The following is an 18,833-nucleotide window of genomic DNA, read 5'->3' as shown; positions in this document are numbered from 1 at the left end:
CAAGCAGCTATTTTAATTCTGCGCTGTGAAAGATGCACTTCTGTGAGGAATTGGTGAGTAAACATGAATAGCTTTATTCAAATAAATAATTCCCATATTCAAGTTTAATAGTAAAGCAAAATTCCATGGACATACTTTAAATTAATAGATCCCATTAATGTTTTCATAATTATCTCTACGGCTACTTTGATAATCTCTACACATTATGGAATAAAAGGTTTCGGGAAACACATGACTTTGACTCTCAGACCCGGGTATCGGTTGTTTGACAGGTCATTGCAAAAACCGGCCTTGGGATATTCAGACCCTTACTGGAAATATTCACACGGGTCACAATAACGTCACGGATACACAAATAGCCACAAGATACTTGCTTAGATCAATTTATTAGTGCATAGGTTAGAGATTTACTCCCCTCCAATATTAACAGAACAAAGAGGTTCACGTGAAAAACAAGTTTTGTTTTAAAACAAACTCGTTGAGGCAGCTGTATAACGACAAGTAAAAAGTATGGATTGGCCTGTTCCAATTTCTGGTCTTGATGGGCAAATTATTTAATTATAAATAAAAAAATTGAACATGATGGGATCATGGGAGTCATTTTAGGTCACCAGCTGTTAAACAGCAGAACTGTTTTTTCCCCCCAATCTAATTTGTGTAATCTGTATAAATAATATTTACTGATAAAAATCTAAAAAACTATAGAATAAAAAATATATTTTACCTAGAATGAGCACTAAGGCAACCAATCGTTCCTTACTTTGCATGTAAACTTCCTCACAAACAACGGTGAGTGATCTGCATTAGAGGTAAAGAAATTTGTTCATAACGAAGCCGAAATTTTTCAAGCGACTTCTTTCTGGCTGACTTGCAAAAAGACCAATAAGAAGATTTTTTTTTTTTTCTTTTTTGACTACGTTTGACATCTGAATAGCTCCGGCACATTCACAGTATATTTGGGGAGCAAAGCAGGAATATTCATGCATACAATAGAAATTGTAAACTTTGCTGAATTTCATTAAGTCAACTGAGCAACTTTGATCTCAGACACTTGAAACAAAACTTAAGTTTAAGAATTCTAAACTTTCAGGAGCAAGTTATTGTGGTTAACATTATAGGTGAGTATTTGGAAACATTGTGTTTAAAAAGGCACACATTATACTTTCCTCTCATTTTCTTAGAGTGTAAATATATCTACATATCTACATGCATATCGTTAAACAATGAGAAGTCAAAAATCCAAGTTACAAATATTTTACACAAAAAATACAAAAATAACCTTTAACATTAAATGCAGTTATTTGGTTACGTCTAAGTCTTTCGCACCTGGCAAGCTGGCATTACGACATGTATGAATATCCTAAAACACTTCATCTATGTTACACAACACAAATCCGATAACAAATCAGTGTCTTAGTTTGTCTTACGTTTCAGACTTTTCTGTGGGAGTTTATCCCTACGTGCTCTACTCATACACCAACATTAGAAGCTTCTGAATAAGAAATCTTGACTTGGCTTTATAAAGTGTGATTTCTTTCCTATTCATACAAACAATAAGGCTAAATTGATCCATCGGGCTCCTTTGCACAAGGATTATTTGTAAAATTATCTGATCAAATTCAAATTCAGTGTGCTTCATTACTGTGTTCTTTTATCAGAAATGTTGTTGCCACTATTTTTTTATTATAAGGCAAGGAAATATTTAAAGCAATTTACCTTAGTCACTTTGAAAAAAAATAAAACAACAAAACAAAACCTGGAGAGTGTAATAAACCTTTTTTTTGTCTTCTCAAGTGTAAGGCAATAGGCAGTTAAATAAGTAGTCTCTTTAGGATAAAATATTTTAGCACTTGTTGGAGAAAAATATTTTTAAGTATAAAGCTTATATAGGTTAAGGTGACTAAATAATTAATACACTTAAAGACAAGGCTGCATCTCATAAAAATGTTCACAAGTGTGCTACAAAAGCAGCACTGGTAAGGTACTAAAATTCGTGATTAGAATTCTATTAGCAAGAGGGAAAAAAAGCCAAACAGTCCAAACTCAATAGGCTCTCAGCTCCCTATTCCAACTGTTTGTAACACTGAGATGAAAAGAAATCCTACGGTATTTTAGTTCAAAACAACTTAAGAGCAAGTTTCACTCCTACAAATGTAGAGTTTATGATGAAAATCCATCCGTATCCTAAAACATTCTGATCTTCATTTATCAGTAAACATTAAGAGTGATTTTGTTGTAATTTGTAAGCATCAGTGACAGGTGGTCATCAGCACGGAGCAGTGTAAGGCATGGTTTGGTACAGAAGGTTTGGTTTTCCTGAGGCTGGGTGTTGGAGTTCCTGCAGCTCGTGCCTCCCGAACGTGCTACGCCAGGGTTGTCGCCAGGATAATGCCAAGAATCAGAAGCAACACAGTTACACAGATAATTATGAACATCAGTTTCTGCAAAAAAGAGAGAACAGTTGAGACTGAAATACCTTGGCAGATACAGAGCTCTTTAAATGCAAGCATAGCCACAGAAAATTAATTAATAGTAGTTATATCTAATCTGTGTTTGGATTTTCTTTCTAAAGAACAACTGCTATGATTTCCCATTGTTAGTCTGTCTTTTCTAACATACACGTTACCATAGTTACAAGACAGAGCTGTGTAACATTTCTGTATTTTGCTTCACAGAATAATTGTTATTACTCATACCCAACTTCTGTAAATATCATTACACATAAAAACAGATGCAATAGTGAGCATTTACTTATCAAGGTCGAGTCTGAGTACAGTAATGTTCCCTACTGCCACCCTCTTGGATAAATATTTGCAGCCTGCTCAAACCCTTCCTATTGCACACTTAGTGGAATTTAAGAAAACATCGGTAAAAACATTGTGTGGGTAATAGCTCAGAAGAGCTGCAAGGAAAACCAACAACAACAACGAGATGCGTTCTATGGAAATGCAACAAAGTCTGACAGTGGGTCAGGTTTTTCTGACTATAAGCAACAATACACTAAATCCTGTTATCGGCCCATAAACCGAAGCGGAGAAGAAACTGTAATATCAAAACTAAAAACTTTGATGTTAAAAGAGTGTTAGTACAGAAAACCGAATTCCCGATGAGCTGTTGGAAAGGACAGACTGCTCATAGTGTTTCAGATCTAAAGAGACTAAATGTACAAAGCTGAGTTTCTGTCGGACGCAGAAGAGTTAACTGCTGTTTTCTACTCAGCCTGGGCAGGTGTTATCTTGACAAGAAATGGTAGATTAGTACAGCAAAAACCTGAAGACTGAAAAAATATTCTCAAATTTGTGTCCTAAAATTCCAGCTGGAATCTTTGCCGACTTTCTTCTACAAATACGCCGTTATTTCCCACCATTTCATTCAGTCTAGTATTAATAAACAGCTTTGAAGTAAGAAAGTTTGAGATGTTCTGCAAGGCATAATAGCGAGCTCCGTGGTTGCAGACAGCTACTTTTGTGAACGTTCTACTTAAAACTGTAGAAACCCGCGTTTGATAAAGTTCCAAGTGTAACTAGGATGCCATATATTAGTGCAGATTGTTTGCTGATGTGAACTTTCAGACTCAAAAAAAATTAGAAGTACTGCGAGACAGTAATTGGATTTTCTGGCCTAATTTCCTTCGGTGTTTAGGAGTCTCCTGCAGTGACGCATTCTGGAAATGTGGCGGTTACCACTAGATGTCACATTTCCATGTCCAAATGCAAAGAACTTTTCAAATCCACAGAAAGAGCCAAGTTGCGGCGCTGCAGCTCAGGCCTCCTGCAGCTCTGACCGCACGGATGGGAAGGGTTAGCAGAACAACACAAGTTACCAGAGCCAAACGAGAGCAAAATTAGTGGATTAATTACTTACTGCCCCCCTGGCAGAAGTCATGCATGCGGGGTTATCCAAGCATCACCGAATACCAACAGACAAACCAATAATTAGAGCAATTATGGCAATCAACACCAATGACACAATGATAATTATCCACATTTTCTGTCAAAAAACAATATTAATATTGATTAATATTAAATTAATAATATTAATATTAATAATATTTACTATTAAACACATTAAGACTTGCATTTATTTTCAAATTTTAGCTTTTAGATCCACTCATTTTTATTAAAGCCTGTGGTATTCTCAAATTGAGATAAATTTATCTGTATATTCTTGCATGCATAAGAATAAACATTTTTAGAGTGTTTACAGGTAAACTAGTGTGATTAATACCAATATAGTTATCAAAGATGGTAAGTTGATAAGAAGAACCTGTGGATTTGTCTACTAGCATAAAATATTCATTCTTCTTTGTGGGTTTTTTAACACTCTGTAAATGACAGCTTTTTAATTGGAAAATTGAGAACACAGCCTCAGCTGCGCATGAATTGCTTATCTGGTTTTGTAGTACAAGAAGTTTCTGTCTTGTACTGGTAATAACAATTTTTAATATTAACTCTAACAAGCTAATTCACATTGGAAATGTTCTGATTTCCTCCGGATTATGGTTTTGTTTGTTTGCAAAAATCTTTCACTGTCATGCACTAATTTATAATGTTTTATAATCTAATTTTAAGTATCACAACTACAAACAAGTAAAATGCAGACACTAATTCTACCTTGAAGGACGGAATACAACAACAACAACAACATCAATGAAAATTGAAGGTCTCTTCATGCTGTGCTAAGTTAATAAACTGAGTAGCACAATTAGAGAAAGCCAGCATACCCTTCGCGCTTTGCTTTGGTATTTAACTGCCTTTTTTGTCTCTTCTTTTGCATGTTCCACGTAATCTGATGCATTCATCACGTTCTTTTCTATGTTGTTAATCATTTCACCCTTAAAATGAAATTTAGAAGAAAAGATTTTATTATTGGAACCCATGGATCCTTGTTTAGTGAACCTAGGAGAAGCAAGGCTATAGAACATCATTATCAGTTTAAACAAGTGAATCATGTAGTTATTAGTGGCTGACATTTTTTCTGCTTTGATGCGTGAAGGCAAAAGAGAAGGAGAAGGAAGGGCTCAAAGTTCTAACTGGACGAGGAACACTCAGGGCAGGCATGTTTCTCCCTATTCCGGGAACAAATACTGAACAGCTGAAAACACACCTGTGAACGTGAGGTATGTTTAACAGCCAAAATTAAAGCCAACATACTAAAGAGATTAGAAATCCCTGATGAGCCTGGGAATGGGAAAGGATATTGACTATCTGGATGCAAGTTTTAACAGTTATCTAAGAAAACACACACAGTAGCAACTTCAAAAGCTCCTTAAATCTGAGGGTTTAGAATGTCAATAGAGAAGAAATTCAAATTAATTATGACGAATGAAGTTTGGTAATGAAATGGAGGATTGGTGAGAAATTACAGTAAATATTACCTGTGTTTCTGTCCATCAGAAGAAATAATCAGCAGCAGTAAACAGCAAAGCATTAAAGAATGATGCACAAGTAACTTGTTCATTTCTTATTCAAAAAAGAACTGCTACTAATTTGCTTTGGCTACATATTTAATATCAAAGCAACACAGGACTTCTAGAACAAAACCTAGTCCATAAAACAGTCCTGTTCAGGGAAGTTTCTCTCCTGAACGTTATTCTTTCCACTTTCCTGCATAAGTCAAAGAATTTTAGGGATGGAAGTTAAACATATTTGTTAGATACCTAGTATGTAATGACTACAAATAGAATGAATTTACATCCGTGTCAAGACAAAGCTTACGAATATCAGAGGTGACTTGAGTGGCTTGTCAATCCTTTTACGTTCACGTTGTTGTAACAGTGATCACACCTCTGTATCACGTGCACGTTGCACGCACCCTCGGTAACGCACATCCTGTTTCACCCCAGCACTCCCTTTCCCGTCTGGGAGAATCCCCACTTCCCAAGATATTGGCCCACACGCCAGGAGGGAGTTGTTCTTTCTTACACACGCACAAAACGTTCAAGCATATCGCAATATAAGGATGCTGAAGACCATATTAAGTGTACCAACTGGAAAGCGAGTCTATGCTTAGTTATTCATAGCACACGTAAGTATATCTAGATTGTACATTTATCTAAAGCAAAGCAAAAAACCTTTAGTGATGAACTTTCATATGTTCTAATCACAGTCAAAACCCACTAAGTCTGTATTATCTGAATATAAGCAATTGTTACTGCGTATTTCAAAGAGGAAGACTGGGGAAGGAAAAAACCCCACTTACGTAAATGTGTTTGAACTGGTTCATTTACCTGCGTCTCCACAAACATTGCCATGTCCATAAACATTTCATGCAGCTCCCGTATGCTGGATTCCAGTTTCATAATATCCTTGTGACGCGATTCAATTTCATTCAGAGCTTGCCTAGTTATTTGAGAGTCTGATATAATCTTCGGGAGAATGAAAAAAAGATAGGGACATAAATAAATATGTGCTGGCACACTTCTAAATAGCAGAAGCAGCAGAATAGGAAAGAGACACAACTGAACCAGAAGTACATACATCAGAAGTGAAAATGGAAGGATTGCCACTCTCTAACATTTCTTCCAGCTCCTCATCAGTGGTGGTCTTCCCAGCTACGGTAAAAACAACAACACTTCACATAACATCACTTATCACTGAACATAAAATTTTACCTCAGCAGAAGGATGGCAATTCAAAGAAAATGTTCACCATAAAAGAAATGATCTACTAAGTTCTCTCTGTTTTCTTACAGCTGTTCTGAAGTTTATGCCATGTGATAAAATTTTTTATTTTCCCTCACATGCTTCAAGAAGATGTCCAAGATATGTGATGCTTTGTAGCATCTTTAAGTAATAAGAAATAAGGGAGGTAGTAACAACACAATTCATCTTAAATAAAAATAAATTTTTTTAAAAAATTGCATTCAGGTCACTTACTTATCTCCAGTTGTCTCTGTATCCGACATTTGCTGCGTTCTCGAAAAAGAGTTTGGGTCTCGTTGTATTCTGTCATGACCTCCACAAACTTGTGAGCTAACACAGAGTGCTGATTTTGAGGATTTAAAAACACAGAACAAAAACATTTAGTTTCTTTTGATATAGCAAATACTACTGCACAACAACTGAAACTGGTATTTACATTCCAGTATAACAGAACATGAAGTTCTGAAACTACTTCAGAGAAGTGAAACTCATTCTCTGATTTACTAGAATACTTTTATTTCCTTTAAATTTATTAAGTGATCATACCTGTGTTTTTCTTATCCTGAGGTCCACTGATGTCCGATTAGCATTTTCACCCTGATCAAAACTTTGTTCAATAGCTAAGAACAATACAAGAATATTATGAGTCAACATTCAGTATAATTTAATAGTGTGGCTCAGTTACTTTGTAAATACTATTATTGCTTTTTTTCATGTACAAGCTCCCCACAGACATGTTTAACATTTCAGGGGTAAGAGAGGGGTCGTAGTGATATACATATATATAAAAAAATTTAAAATAATTTAGGTAATTAGTACGGATCTTAAAACACAGTAACTACTTCAGTACTCTTAACAGAGTCACATTACTGTGGAAAAATTCCAAAAGGTTTAACAACATGGGCTGCTCTTACAGCTAAAACAATAAAACACCGTTCCCTAGTGTTTATGGAAGGACAACAGCATATAGTAATTGTAATATAGTAACATTATGACACTCAATATATTTCAAAACCTATGCTAAATTATTAAGACACACTCATAGGGTAAAGGCACAGCAAAATTAGCTAGTTGAATTTCAAATACCACAGACGCTCTAGAGGAATTCCCTGCGTAGACACTTATGCCGTGGTGACTGTCTTCTTGCAGTTCATCTCCTTCCAAAACATCATCACCAAAACCCAGTATTTCAGTTGCAGAATACATTCCTACACAGATGAATTACTTTGCACGGTAATTTTCTAGGTTATTGCTGACAGCACACGAGCTTTTGGTCCTGTCCCACGAAGCAGGCTGTGCTGATACCTGGTATTTCTGAGCGGTGAAGCTCACCAAGGAGGAGGAAAGGAGAGCACGATGCTCTTACTGACATGGGCTATCAATTAGTTGGCAGAGAGGTGGTTGTGGTTTTTTTTTTTTTTTTTTTTTTTAAAGAGCTGTGCAATACAATAGACTCACACATAATGCAGCTTTTAAAGTTCAGAAGTTCAGCTGCAATGCATCAAGTTTGTAACGCTGCTGCCATCCTCAGTCATTGCAAGCAACAGTAGTTTTATTTCTCCTCACAACTCACCCTTTAACGTGGCTCGGACTTTATTAGCAATCTTCTTTATTTCCTCATTTAATTCTTCAAGTTCTTCCTTTGTTCCTTTAACAAAAAAAAGTTTTTTTTAGAACTGTTAATGATTGATAACAGTAAACCAGCAACCACCTGCAACCTCATAATTGTATCCAGTACAACCATGCAGAGAAGAAGGTTATTATACTCCTAAGTACTTTAAATACAATTTTTCTAAACAGCATACTGTCAGATTCCTGATTCTTATTACAGGCACTTACACTTGGGAAATGTTATTCCCAAGTCACCAACTAAACCAGGTGATAAAATATTCCATGTTTTTTTCTTTATCCAACTCTTCCAGGGTAAAATTCCTTTTCTGGCCAAAATGAAAGTTCACTGAAGTCTATCATGAAAATACAGATTTCTCTCATTTTTTTAGTTCTGTTCTTTATCATGGACTCATTGCTTTTACTCTCATTAACATAACTCTACCATGCACTATCTATATTTTTGAAGAATACTATACAGAACATTCATGAAGAACTTAACTAGATCTCTGCTATTTGGTTTACTGAATGCACCAGATTCACAAGAGCACATGTCACTAACAAACAATGTCACATTCCTAGACGGTTCAGATGCGTTAATGAGCACAACTTTTAGGAGAAACACAAGCTGATAAATGAGCTGAGACCACAGGTTTTAAATATTTAGATGAACCCTTAAAACCTGACATTCATCGACTGTATATGATTGTTAAGCCAAAAAGCAGACCAGAAAATCATTTGTAAGAATGCAAACATATGTCCATCCATAAACAAAGAAAATAGGGGAAAAAGAAACACTAACATCCAAGGTTCAGTCTTCATTAACAAGATGATAAATGTGAAGCCAGCATTGCAACATTCCACAAAATATCTCAGCATCTTTCCTTCCCTTTTCTTCGAACCCTGCCCACAAACCCAGGCACGCCTTGAATTAAGTGTTGAGAACAGAGAAAGTTCCATGTTTGTGGGTATGTTCCCTAAACTTGGGAGTTCTCTGTTCAAAAGCACATCTCTGCTTTCAGCTTTGGGGTTACAGCCCCTAAAAATAGGGCTGGAACTCTCACTGGCACTGAGGCAGGGGCTGGAGCATTAGTGCTGCCTGGATCGCGTTCCTGCTGAAGCATAAAGAGACGGTGGCTCCTCCCTGGGAGCTGCAGTTCCCCACTTCAGCATTTCCACAAACTCAAAGAAATGCAAATAGCCTCTAAGTTTCCAAAGACACAATCATTTTCAACATACCATATTCGACCAAGCTTCAGTCTAGCAAAGGTTTGGACGATGCAAGAAATACTCTTTCAAATGAGACTTTGCAAAGGTAAAAATAAGCAAATGAATATATTAATTCAAGATAAAATACAGAAATATTTAAATAACTGAATTGTTACATTTTGCATTCCGAACACCTGAAGTTCTATTCCTACAGATAGCTAAAACAAACAAACAAAAATATTTCAGAACATCTAGCCACACATTTCCGAAATCTAAAAACAAGTGATACTCACTTCCCTCAGGATTTGGTGCTGACAGGATAATGCTGTGCTGCTTCTTCACTTCTTCCACATTTTGTGCTATTTTTGCTATATTATTTCTAAGTTCCTCAACCTAGAGGAAGAGAAATATGGCAATGAGAACATTAGGATAATTCAGGGCATTTTTTTTAACATTTTGTAATAAAAAGTATTTCATTGCAACATTTGTAAGTAGCTGACAGAAATCCCAGCAGAAATGTTGATATTTAAACAGCATGCACTTTTTTTAAAGTAAGAAAAAAGGGTATTCTTAATAGCAAATATAATCTGTACACCCAAAAACTTAAGTGCTACTATTCTTAATAAAAAAAGACTTTAAAATCCTGTAAGCTATTGTAATTCCTTGTCGACAGGGAGTTAAAAACACTTCTGTGCAGTTAAGACAGAAAATACCCTGAAATAAACACACAAAATGTTACCAACATTCGATCTGGTATTCCATTACAAAGAATATTGGGGCAGGTGTGTGTAGCTGAATTATTAAACCTAATTACAGAAAACTACAACTTTACCTGTTGGAAAAAGTCATCCATGAAATGGTCTTTTTCAACAACAACTGTCTCCCCATCTTCATTTCCTTTACACTGTAAAAGACGAGAAAACAGATCTAGGAAACAAAGCTCAGGATACTGCTCTGAAACGACGACTTCTTCCACATTGCTACTGCATGTACTCTTTTGTCAATAGTCTGCAAAGCCAAAAAAAGAAAGTTTTCCTCTTTTGAGGACTTTAATGGAAAAGCAAACAAGCAGAGAGGTCAAAGAAAGTCACCAAGCACCACGGAGTTGTGAATGCCAGGGCAGGGACTCCTCCGGAAACAACGTCAGCACAAAGATATTTCCACAGTGGGACCCACATGAACTGAAAATAATACTTGCTTTACTGAGACAGTAACCAACCCTCTCAAAGAAACACTAGAAGGGGTGCTGATCGCTGACTTGTCACGTCATACGCTAAACGTCCCATGAAAACTAGAACAAAAAGCTATCATCTGCTCCCTAGCGTTGCCCTGGGGTGGTTTTGAGGCTGCCGTTCCACAGCAATTTAGACATAATTACGCTGCACTAAACCACACAGGCAGTACAATTGATGAACCCTCCGAACAGCAGCCGAGGAGACAGAGGCTCGGGGTGACGGGGCAGCGGCTCCCCAGGCACAGCGAGCGCTGCAGCCAGCCCAGCAGAATATAGTGATTTGACAGCAACTGAGATTCACGTTTTATCAAAGGAAATGCAGAATGAACATGCATCAATAAAGGCAAACAGTTCCAGCTTCCATGCTCTCCGGCTCCCTCTGTAGAACACAGAATGTTTGAAGTGCATCAAATCAAAGACAGAACAAATGGGTTATCTGCTAGAAAAAAACTACAAGATAGGTAATATTAATGGATTTTCATGTTTAAAACTCCTTTTTTCCTACAAGCACCTTTGCCTTGGATCTTCTAACACCCACCTTCTGCTCCTAAACCCTGATTCATTTCTGGTTTTGTTAAGTTAGGTGAGATGTGTATTATTTGCATGACAAGTTTGCAATTCCAGCGTCAAACACTGCTATGATCTAATAAAGAAGGTTATACTCAATGACAATCTGTGCACCAAAATGTGCTAAGAGTGCCCCAAATCTCCAAGTTACTCCCTATACTTTGGGACAGTTCCTTCCCTGCAAATTCAGAGGGTGCATAAAGCCCTATGACAATATTTTTTTAAGAAATCATGTGGTTTTTTATGCTCAAGGCAACCGTAATGGCCCATGTGAAATAAAGGAATGTAGATGTTATTGCCAGTCACACATAATGCTGCGTGTCATTGAGCACTTCTTGTTGTTACCCATTTGGGGAAGATGATTGCTAGAACTCTGAGTTCTTTAATGTTAATATTATTAATTATATTAGTATTATTAATAATATTACTTAATATTAAGAATCTGTCCTTAAGGATTGTAATCAATTAACAGTCTTAATACAAATAAGCAAGGAAGTTTGTGCACAAATGAAGTTACCCAGCTTCATCCATACCAGACACTGCAGCACCGCAAAGCTACCAGGTGTAAGTTAATAAAATTAAATGTCTTTAAAGTGTAGCTCATTCTTAAATATTATCTACATAAAAGAGCACTGTCTGCTTACATCTACCGAGTAAAGAATAATCTTTCTAATTGTTTATAACTACTTCCTGTATTTAGTTAACTGAATGAAAAATAATTAAAATAGTATCAGCTAAGAGATTCAGCATGTCAGCTTTTAGTTGGGTCAGAAGACCTGAGGAAAACATTAAACACCCGAGTGAATCTAAAACACAGGGAAGATGCCAAACTCTTCCTCAGTCCCGTTTGCGGGTGCTGGGGGAAGGAGGATCCTGGTCGCCCACCCTGAGTCAGCTCCACATTTCACTTTACATTGCGTTGCAACACCAATGACAGATCAATCTGCTGTCTGCAATTCGTTGAAGGATTTATGGTCAGTCTACCTGGAACATCAGCACTTGAAAGGCACCTGAGGACTTGCCAACCTCTCTTCTCTTTGTTCTTCAATCACCACTTGTCTAAAATAAGCTGATCTGCGAACTCTCTTCAGCTGAAGTGATGCACCTTCTTTTGACCAGCACACAATTCAACCAAGAACTCACTTTTGTCATCAGGTTTAGCAGAAACACAGTTTCTCCCAGACCTTACCTCCCCTGTACAAGCGGAATTTCAAAAAAACTGATAAAAAAAAGTCACGTCAAGGCCAAGAGCAATCTAATGACGTCTATTTGCAGCTCGTACCTTGACCTTGGGACTGAAAGTCTGGGCCATACAACCCCATAAACATTCATAGACTTAGAAAATAGACCGAGCTCCCTCAAGGTTATTTATACGACAGAATCCAGTTATTCAGACAATATAATTCCTCAGCTTTCCTGATGGCTTATGAAACCTCTGACATACTCCATACCTTACAGATTGCAGAAATAAGGCTGGCTTGAGATGTCTCAACAAACTTTGAACTTTGAAAAGGAAAACAGCTTTTGACCCAAAACCATGACTATTGCTTGCCCTTGACATTGCCATCAAGGTTAGTTTTTGCTCATCCAGATCACGTGGAGTCCTCAGCCTGCAAGGATAACAACTGACCACTACCTCCCACCCAAACGGACCCAAGAGCGGGTTACTGAGTGCCAGAGTTTCTCCTATCGCACCCGTGTTTCAAGGGATTCTTTTCTATCCGAGAAGCCACGGAAGGCTCACAGAGCGCAGGTCAGTCCCGCAGCTTGGGCAGCTCAATCATTAACACGCATTTAGTGGCATTATTGTACAACCAGAGAAACATCCTACAGTAATCATCTACGATAATTTATTTCACGCTGTTATGGCAGGGAAAACATACAGCCCATCTTCGCTAAATTCTGCGTTTGAACAAAGACTAACATAAGAGGTTAACTCAGGAAAAACAGAACTCAGTCATGTTTTCCTCTTTCTGAAAAGGATCCTTTTGCATTTTTTTCCATACCATTTAATTCTACTGATTTTAACTTTGGAGACTTTGTGGTTCTTCACTCATTCCTGAACAGTTTTGGGGGCACTAAGTGAATGCCTAAGAAACAGCAGTTCTGTTGGAGTTACAGGTCTCTGTTTAAAAAAACAACTACCAACATATAGAACTGTATTTTTCAAAGGTTATATCTAACATATCCTCAGTAACACTCAAAACGAAAGAAATATAAAAGGCATATATCTAAAATGATTTGCTGATCTAGCACAAAAAATGCATTTCAATAGATCGCTCTGCATTCATTTCAGCAGATAACAAGATGGTCATTTTTGAGCCATACGGACAATGCAACCCAAACTGCAGGTCTAAACCCTCACACTTAAGCAGAGAAGGTCTACATCTTACCTCTTTCTCAAATGATTCAGCAACAATAACGGAAAGGTTTTAGTCTTATTAAGAGACCTTTACAAGGACATCTGTTTTTAATACCTGACACTGTCCGAACACGCTGAACTGAGTCTCTGAACACAGATCCTACAGCTGGTTTAATGCCATTTTAAGATGGACTTGTAGCCATGAACAGCAAAGCACTGAAGGCTCGGAGAATATTTTACACAATCGTTGCTATGTTCTTGCCACTGCTGAAAACAGTGTATTGGAGCAGAGAGAATCTTACACTCATTTGAGCTCAAAATAACTTAAACCAGACTGGGATTTAATTGATTGTCCAACTAATCATATTAAAGAAAAACTCAAACACCTGAAAGAATTTCATTTTGGCCTACTTGGAATAATCTTGAAGCGACATTGAAATAAATCACTAGAAGCGGACAAATACAGTTTTGGTTGCTATTTCTGAAAAAGCATGTAGGTTACAAGACTTGTTCTAGCTAGAAAATAAGAGGAAGCACCATTATCTGAAGGCTACACAATCTGCATGCCTCCAAGAATTTCAACAACTACTTTAGCACTGGTTAACTGCCTTAATACAGGATATTAAGAAAAGTATCACAAAAGTTATAATTTCATTTAAATGGTCCACAAACATTGACAAGTAATATTTCTCCCTCTTCTTTATAAAGGAAAATCTAGGAAAATGTTACAGCTTTCAATGACAAAATAGTTTGCTTGCTGTCAGATAAAATCCAGGAACACACAAATGAGGACTGAAACTGAAATTTACGCTTCCGCTAAAGGGAACACTGTATTTCTTTAAAATGGGTCAGTGCAGACTGGCTAAAGTACCAGGATCTCTTAAACTACTTGTGTATCATGTTGGATTTTGGGGGAAATGGGGAGGGTGGAACGTACATGTAAAGCACAACCAAATAATACACAGTTTTTACATTAAGGGAAAGAGGCAAAGTATCGTTATTCCTGAAGATTCTGCAGCGCAGGCCTGTTTTTTAAACATTGATAGCTTGCTGTGGTAATCCTTTCAGATGTCAAATATTAAAGCTGGCTTAAAACCCCCTATGTTCCGTTGCTTTAAAAACTTTTGACAATATCTAAGGGAGAGGAGTTACGGTTTGTTGGGTTTTTTTAATTAAAAAAAAGCCATCCAACAGTCCACCGCTGCTTCCCCTCAGAATGAAGTCTACTTGTTTAGCATTACAAATTAAAGAGCCAATTCAGATCGGCGTTTCCTGCTTCCTCCTTCTGGGAAGCGCGAACCATCACGGAAACTTGGCAAATATTCTTACAGCCTGAACACGTTTAGAAATTGGAAAATGGAATAAGTAAACCTGAAAGAAATTACACATTTCTTTGGCACGACTCTGAAACATCTTTCCTGGTAAACATACTGTAATCTAATAACGCGAAAGCTTTTCAGATGCCAGTTCATCCTACTGGAGAGGAAGACAAGGAGACTGGTAACTCCATCATTTGAAGATGGAGCTTCCAAAGTGTATTTTGCGACCCACAAGAACTGAACTTGAGATGAACGAGCCCTAAACCGGCATTCAGCTCAACACGGGCCAACTTCTACATGCGCGTGGGGTCCCGGAGCCATCACAGGACTCCTGCGTGTTCTCCGTTTCCATTTGTTTTCAGGAAGAAAAAAAAAAAAAAAAAAGAAAAAAAAAGATAAAAAAAAGATAAATATCCTTTTATTTTAACTAAGCCATATCCTGTTGAGGACACATGATGGCACCTCCCTCCAGCTCTCCCTTCTTTTTAGGACGCTGTTTTCAAAGCACAAATAAGGCAAAGGAAAAGAGCATATAAACATAACCAGCTACCATTTTGTAAACACGCGGAAAATCAGCACTGCAGACGGGTTTACTGACGCGTTACTGGGTAAGCGGCTCCCCAGCGGATAATCTGCCCCACGGGCAGCTCGAAAACAGAATTATTCTCCAGTTTATGTGTCATTCCCGGCGCTACCGCTCGAAACGCGCTGGAGGAAGCCGAGCTACAAAAATCGCAGCAGCCCCAGCTCGGCTCCAGGTCCCCGGGGGAAACCGCCCCCTCCGGCCGCGAACGGCGGCACCGGAGCCCTCCGGTCACCGGCACCGGCCGAGGCGCCGGCCCCGCGGCCCCCGCGGCGGCCCCCGGCCCTCCCGCCGCTCCCCGTTAACCCCGGCGGCGGTAACGGCCCCCCCGCCTTTGTCCCCTCCCGCCCCGCTCCTCGCGTCGCCTCGCCTCGCCCGCCGCCGTCCCGGGCGCCTCCCCCGCTCCCCGAGCGCGAACCTTTGCCAGGTCGGCCAGCCGGTCCCTCATCCCCGCTGGCTGTCGGGGCCCGCCGTCCCCGGGCCGCCTCCCGCCCTCCTTCCGCCGAGCGCGGCGCAGCGGCCACGCCCCCCGGCCCCCGCCCGATGTCACGGCACGCGCGGGCCGCACCGCGCATGCGGGGCCCAGCGGGGCGGGCGGGCGCGGCAACCGGCCCCGTGAGGGCCCGAGGAGGCTCCGCGGCCGCGCCGGGTCCCGCGGAGCGGAGGGGCGGCGGAGCGGAGCGGAGCGGTGCGGAGCGTCGCCGCAGGAACGCTTCAACAGAGACGAACGGCGTGCGAGAACTGAGGTGTCTGAAGGTACCACAGGTGCCCACAGGGGGTGTCGCGGTTGAGACGGACAAACGACATAGGCCAAGTTCTTCCAGGATGAAAGTAGTAGAGGCCATTTATTGCCACAAGTGCGTTTTTAGACAGTTTTACCAATTCATGTGTCTCTTCACTATTGGTTACGAGTTACAGCAGTAACATCTCACTGGCTAATTTTGCTGTCGTCGATGTTACTCTTGTACCCCCGTCTCTCTCACGGGTACACCCTAATATCTCCGGATACTCCTTTACTCCCATCTTTCTCACAGGTAGGCCTTAATATCTTCACGGCTGATCTCTGTTCCATGCCCTCTGTCAGGAATCCACGCAATCCGTTGTCCTCCACAAAGGGGATTCCCATCCCCTGCCCAACTCCCAGCAGGAACCCGTGACGCGCGGGTCTGGAAGACTGTAGTGAGAGAGCTGTGGAAAGTTGTGATACGGTTATTTTTCAGTTGAGTTTGATTTAGTCTTCCTCTGGTGCGGGGTGTGGGCAGGCAGCGGTTGGACCTCATGTAATTCACGTTTAGCGCAAAAAGCGCGGGGGCTGCGTCGTCTCTTTGCTCATCGCAGGCCCCACACACGTCCCTTGGCTATTTCATAATATTCGGCGTGGTTTGCAGGCTGCCGTTCACCACAGAGCAGCTGAGTAACGCACATCGTGACTGGAAATCAACAGAAAGCTGAACGCTCCCAGGGAGCTCAGGATGAGCCGCTGACGGGCGGTAACTCCTCAAATAAAACACGTCGGCACACGCTGCGTGTTACTCATGGTGAGGGCTCGAGTAAAACAGCAAAACTTTGCCAAAGTCCTAAATCTGTACAATAACAGGTATGTCTTAAAGGCCTGGGAGTTTGTAGGAAATGGAGCATCTGTGGGAGGCAGAAGAATCCTCAGTGGTGCCGTGTTCTTAGGTGCTTGTTAAAAATCACCCCCTCAGACTGTAGTCAATTACCCATCATTATTGCTGTCCCAGTTCTATCATATATAGAGTTGGCTACACGTTCAGCAACTATAAATTCTAAAAATGTTAATTTTGGATATGGATCATAATAACCCAGTGCATAGTTTTCCTCGTGTATTTAAAGAATTTTATTCCAGCGCTGGATCAGGAATTTAAAGATCCTGAATTAGCAATATAAGGTGCTTTAATTACAGTAAATTGCTGAATTTTTGTTCTCTGGAAAAAAAAAAATACATGTACATCTGCCCTTCGTCATAAATGCTGATTTTCCAAGCGTGTAGTCTCCATATGAAACCTGCAGTCAGACGTGTTTTACTTGGTGAAAAAAAATGAATAAAGCTTGTCTTTTGAATACATATTTTGATTGAGCTTAGTTACTGTAATGGTCCATTTTACCTATTCATCCTGAAAGTGACTAATTTCCTCTTCAGACCCTTTAGCGTAATTTCCTGTGTCTCCTGGAACCCCAGCGCACAGACCTGCGTCCCGCCCGAGCTACGTCCAGGGACATTTCCACAGTCACTGCTTGCAAAGGCAAGTACAGTTATGTTCCTTTTCATTGCTTGCCTGGATATATTGTTGCCTCCTTTTATAGTTTACAAAATTATTTTGCTTCCTACTAATACAACAGTTACATTCAGATATTCTCTTTAGCTCTGTGACTCTGGTTTGTGTGCCATCTCCAGACACTCAGTAAAGCTGCCTTTTCCTTTTTGCATTTCTCTACTTCAATGAGTTGCTCAGTTTGTTCACAGTTTACCTGAGTCAAGATATAGGAAATGTAAAAATCTTTTAAAAGTAATTATTCTGCTGATTACCTACTGATATCTTTTGAACTCTAATATTTTAGATAGTGATCTAACACGGCTGATGAGTCCTTGAAAGAGTTTTGTTGCCTTTGCTGAATGGGGTTATCAGAAGCAAATGTTTTGTGGATCCATTGAACTGAACACTTTCTTACAGATGATGAAAAAACAGAGTATAAAAACTAGAATCCATGTAGTAATTTATCTCCATAACAATAAAATATATATTTGCTCAAATGCTATGATGGAGGAGTTTTTAATTAGAAATCTATTTTAATTAATCCACATTAATGTATCGGTATTACAATTTTTTTTCAGGAAAAAAGCAGTTTACTAATAAATCTGTAACAATATTGAGATGTTTCTAAAGTAAAGTGTTCTATCCACAGTTACAGATGGCCTTTTTTTTTTCCCCTTGGAAGTGTTTATAGTCTTAAAAACTTCCAAACCCCATTAACATGGCTCTATGGGTGCCTACTTATAAACACGTGCCTGTTTGTCAAGAAGAGAGGTGGAATTCACAAGGGTTTTATAAAGATACCATTGTACTGAGAAAAATTTGAGTTACATATTCTGAAAAAATATCCTTCCTGACACCTAGAGGTGATCAGCAAAAAATGCTCAAAAAACCCACAAAGCCAACTCATCCAAAAAAGGGAAAGCAGGTTCAACAAGCCAGTGATTTTTTCCAACAACCTTCTGCAACATTTGGATTTGCGTTACACTAACAAATAAGCAAAAATTACAGCAGAGTGCAGCCACTTTTGCAAAA

The 18,833-nt window shown here is 39.3% G+C and overlaps 1 protein-coding gene across 2 annotated transcripts; it reads right to left on the bottom strand.

Moving 5' to 3' along the window:
- Positions 1-62: 62 nt before the first annotated feature.
- STX2 (syntaxin 2) lies at positions 63-16,049 on the bottom strand. Of its 2 annotated transcripts, XM_065646618.1 has the most exons (11): positions 15,944-16,049; positions 10,293-10,364; positions 9,754-9,853; positions 8,217-8,291; positions 7,190-7,263; positions 6,878-6,986; positions 6,480-6,553; positions 6,230-6,367; positions 4,724-4,834; positions 3,930-3,990; positions 63-2,441 (listed from the first exon to the last, which is right to left on the bottom strand). In XM_065646618.1, exons 1-11 carry the CDS (start codon positions 15,971-15,973, stop codon positions 2,209-2,211), a joined length of 1,077 nt encoding a protein of 358 aa, XP_065502690.1. In that variant the 5' UTR covers positions 15,974-16,049; the 3' UTR covers positions 63-2,208. The 2 variants fall into 2 exon arrangements, with proteins under 2 accessions (XP_065502690.1, XP_065502689.1); XM_065646617.1 differs by lacking the exon at positions 3,930-3,990 and having other exon boundaries at positions 2,273-2,441.
- Between the last annotated feature and the right edge of the window lie 2,784 nt (positions 16,050-18,833).

The sequence above is a fragment of the Caloenas nicobarica genome, chromosome 16, assembly GCF_036013445.1.
Source record: "Caloenas nicobarica isolate bCalNic1 chromosome 16, bCalNic1.hap1, whole genome shotgun sequence".
Taxonomy (NCBI): Eukaryota; Metazoa; Chordata; class Aves; order Columbiformes; family Columbidae; genus Caloenas; species Caloenas nicobarica.
The sequence above is the reverse complement of the archived record's forward strand: the minus strand, read 5'-3'. Positions and strand labels throughout refer to the sequence as shown.

What these genes read in the sequence shown, in the direction of transcription:
- STX2 (XM_065646618.1), bottom strand. Translation starts at nt 15,973, where the DNA reads ATGAGGGACCGGCTGGCCGACCTGGCAAAG. An exon ending in ACCAAAGCAAAGCGCGAAGG is followed by an intron (nt 3,991 to 4,723) that starts GTATGCTGGCTT and finishes GTTTTTTGACAG; the next exon opens with AAAATGTGGATAATTATCAT. An exon ending in CATAATTGCTCTAATTATTG is followed by an intron (nt 2,442 to 3,929) that starts GTTTGTCTGTTG and finishes TCTTTTTTGCAG; the next exon opens with AAACTGATGTTCATAATTAT.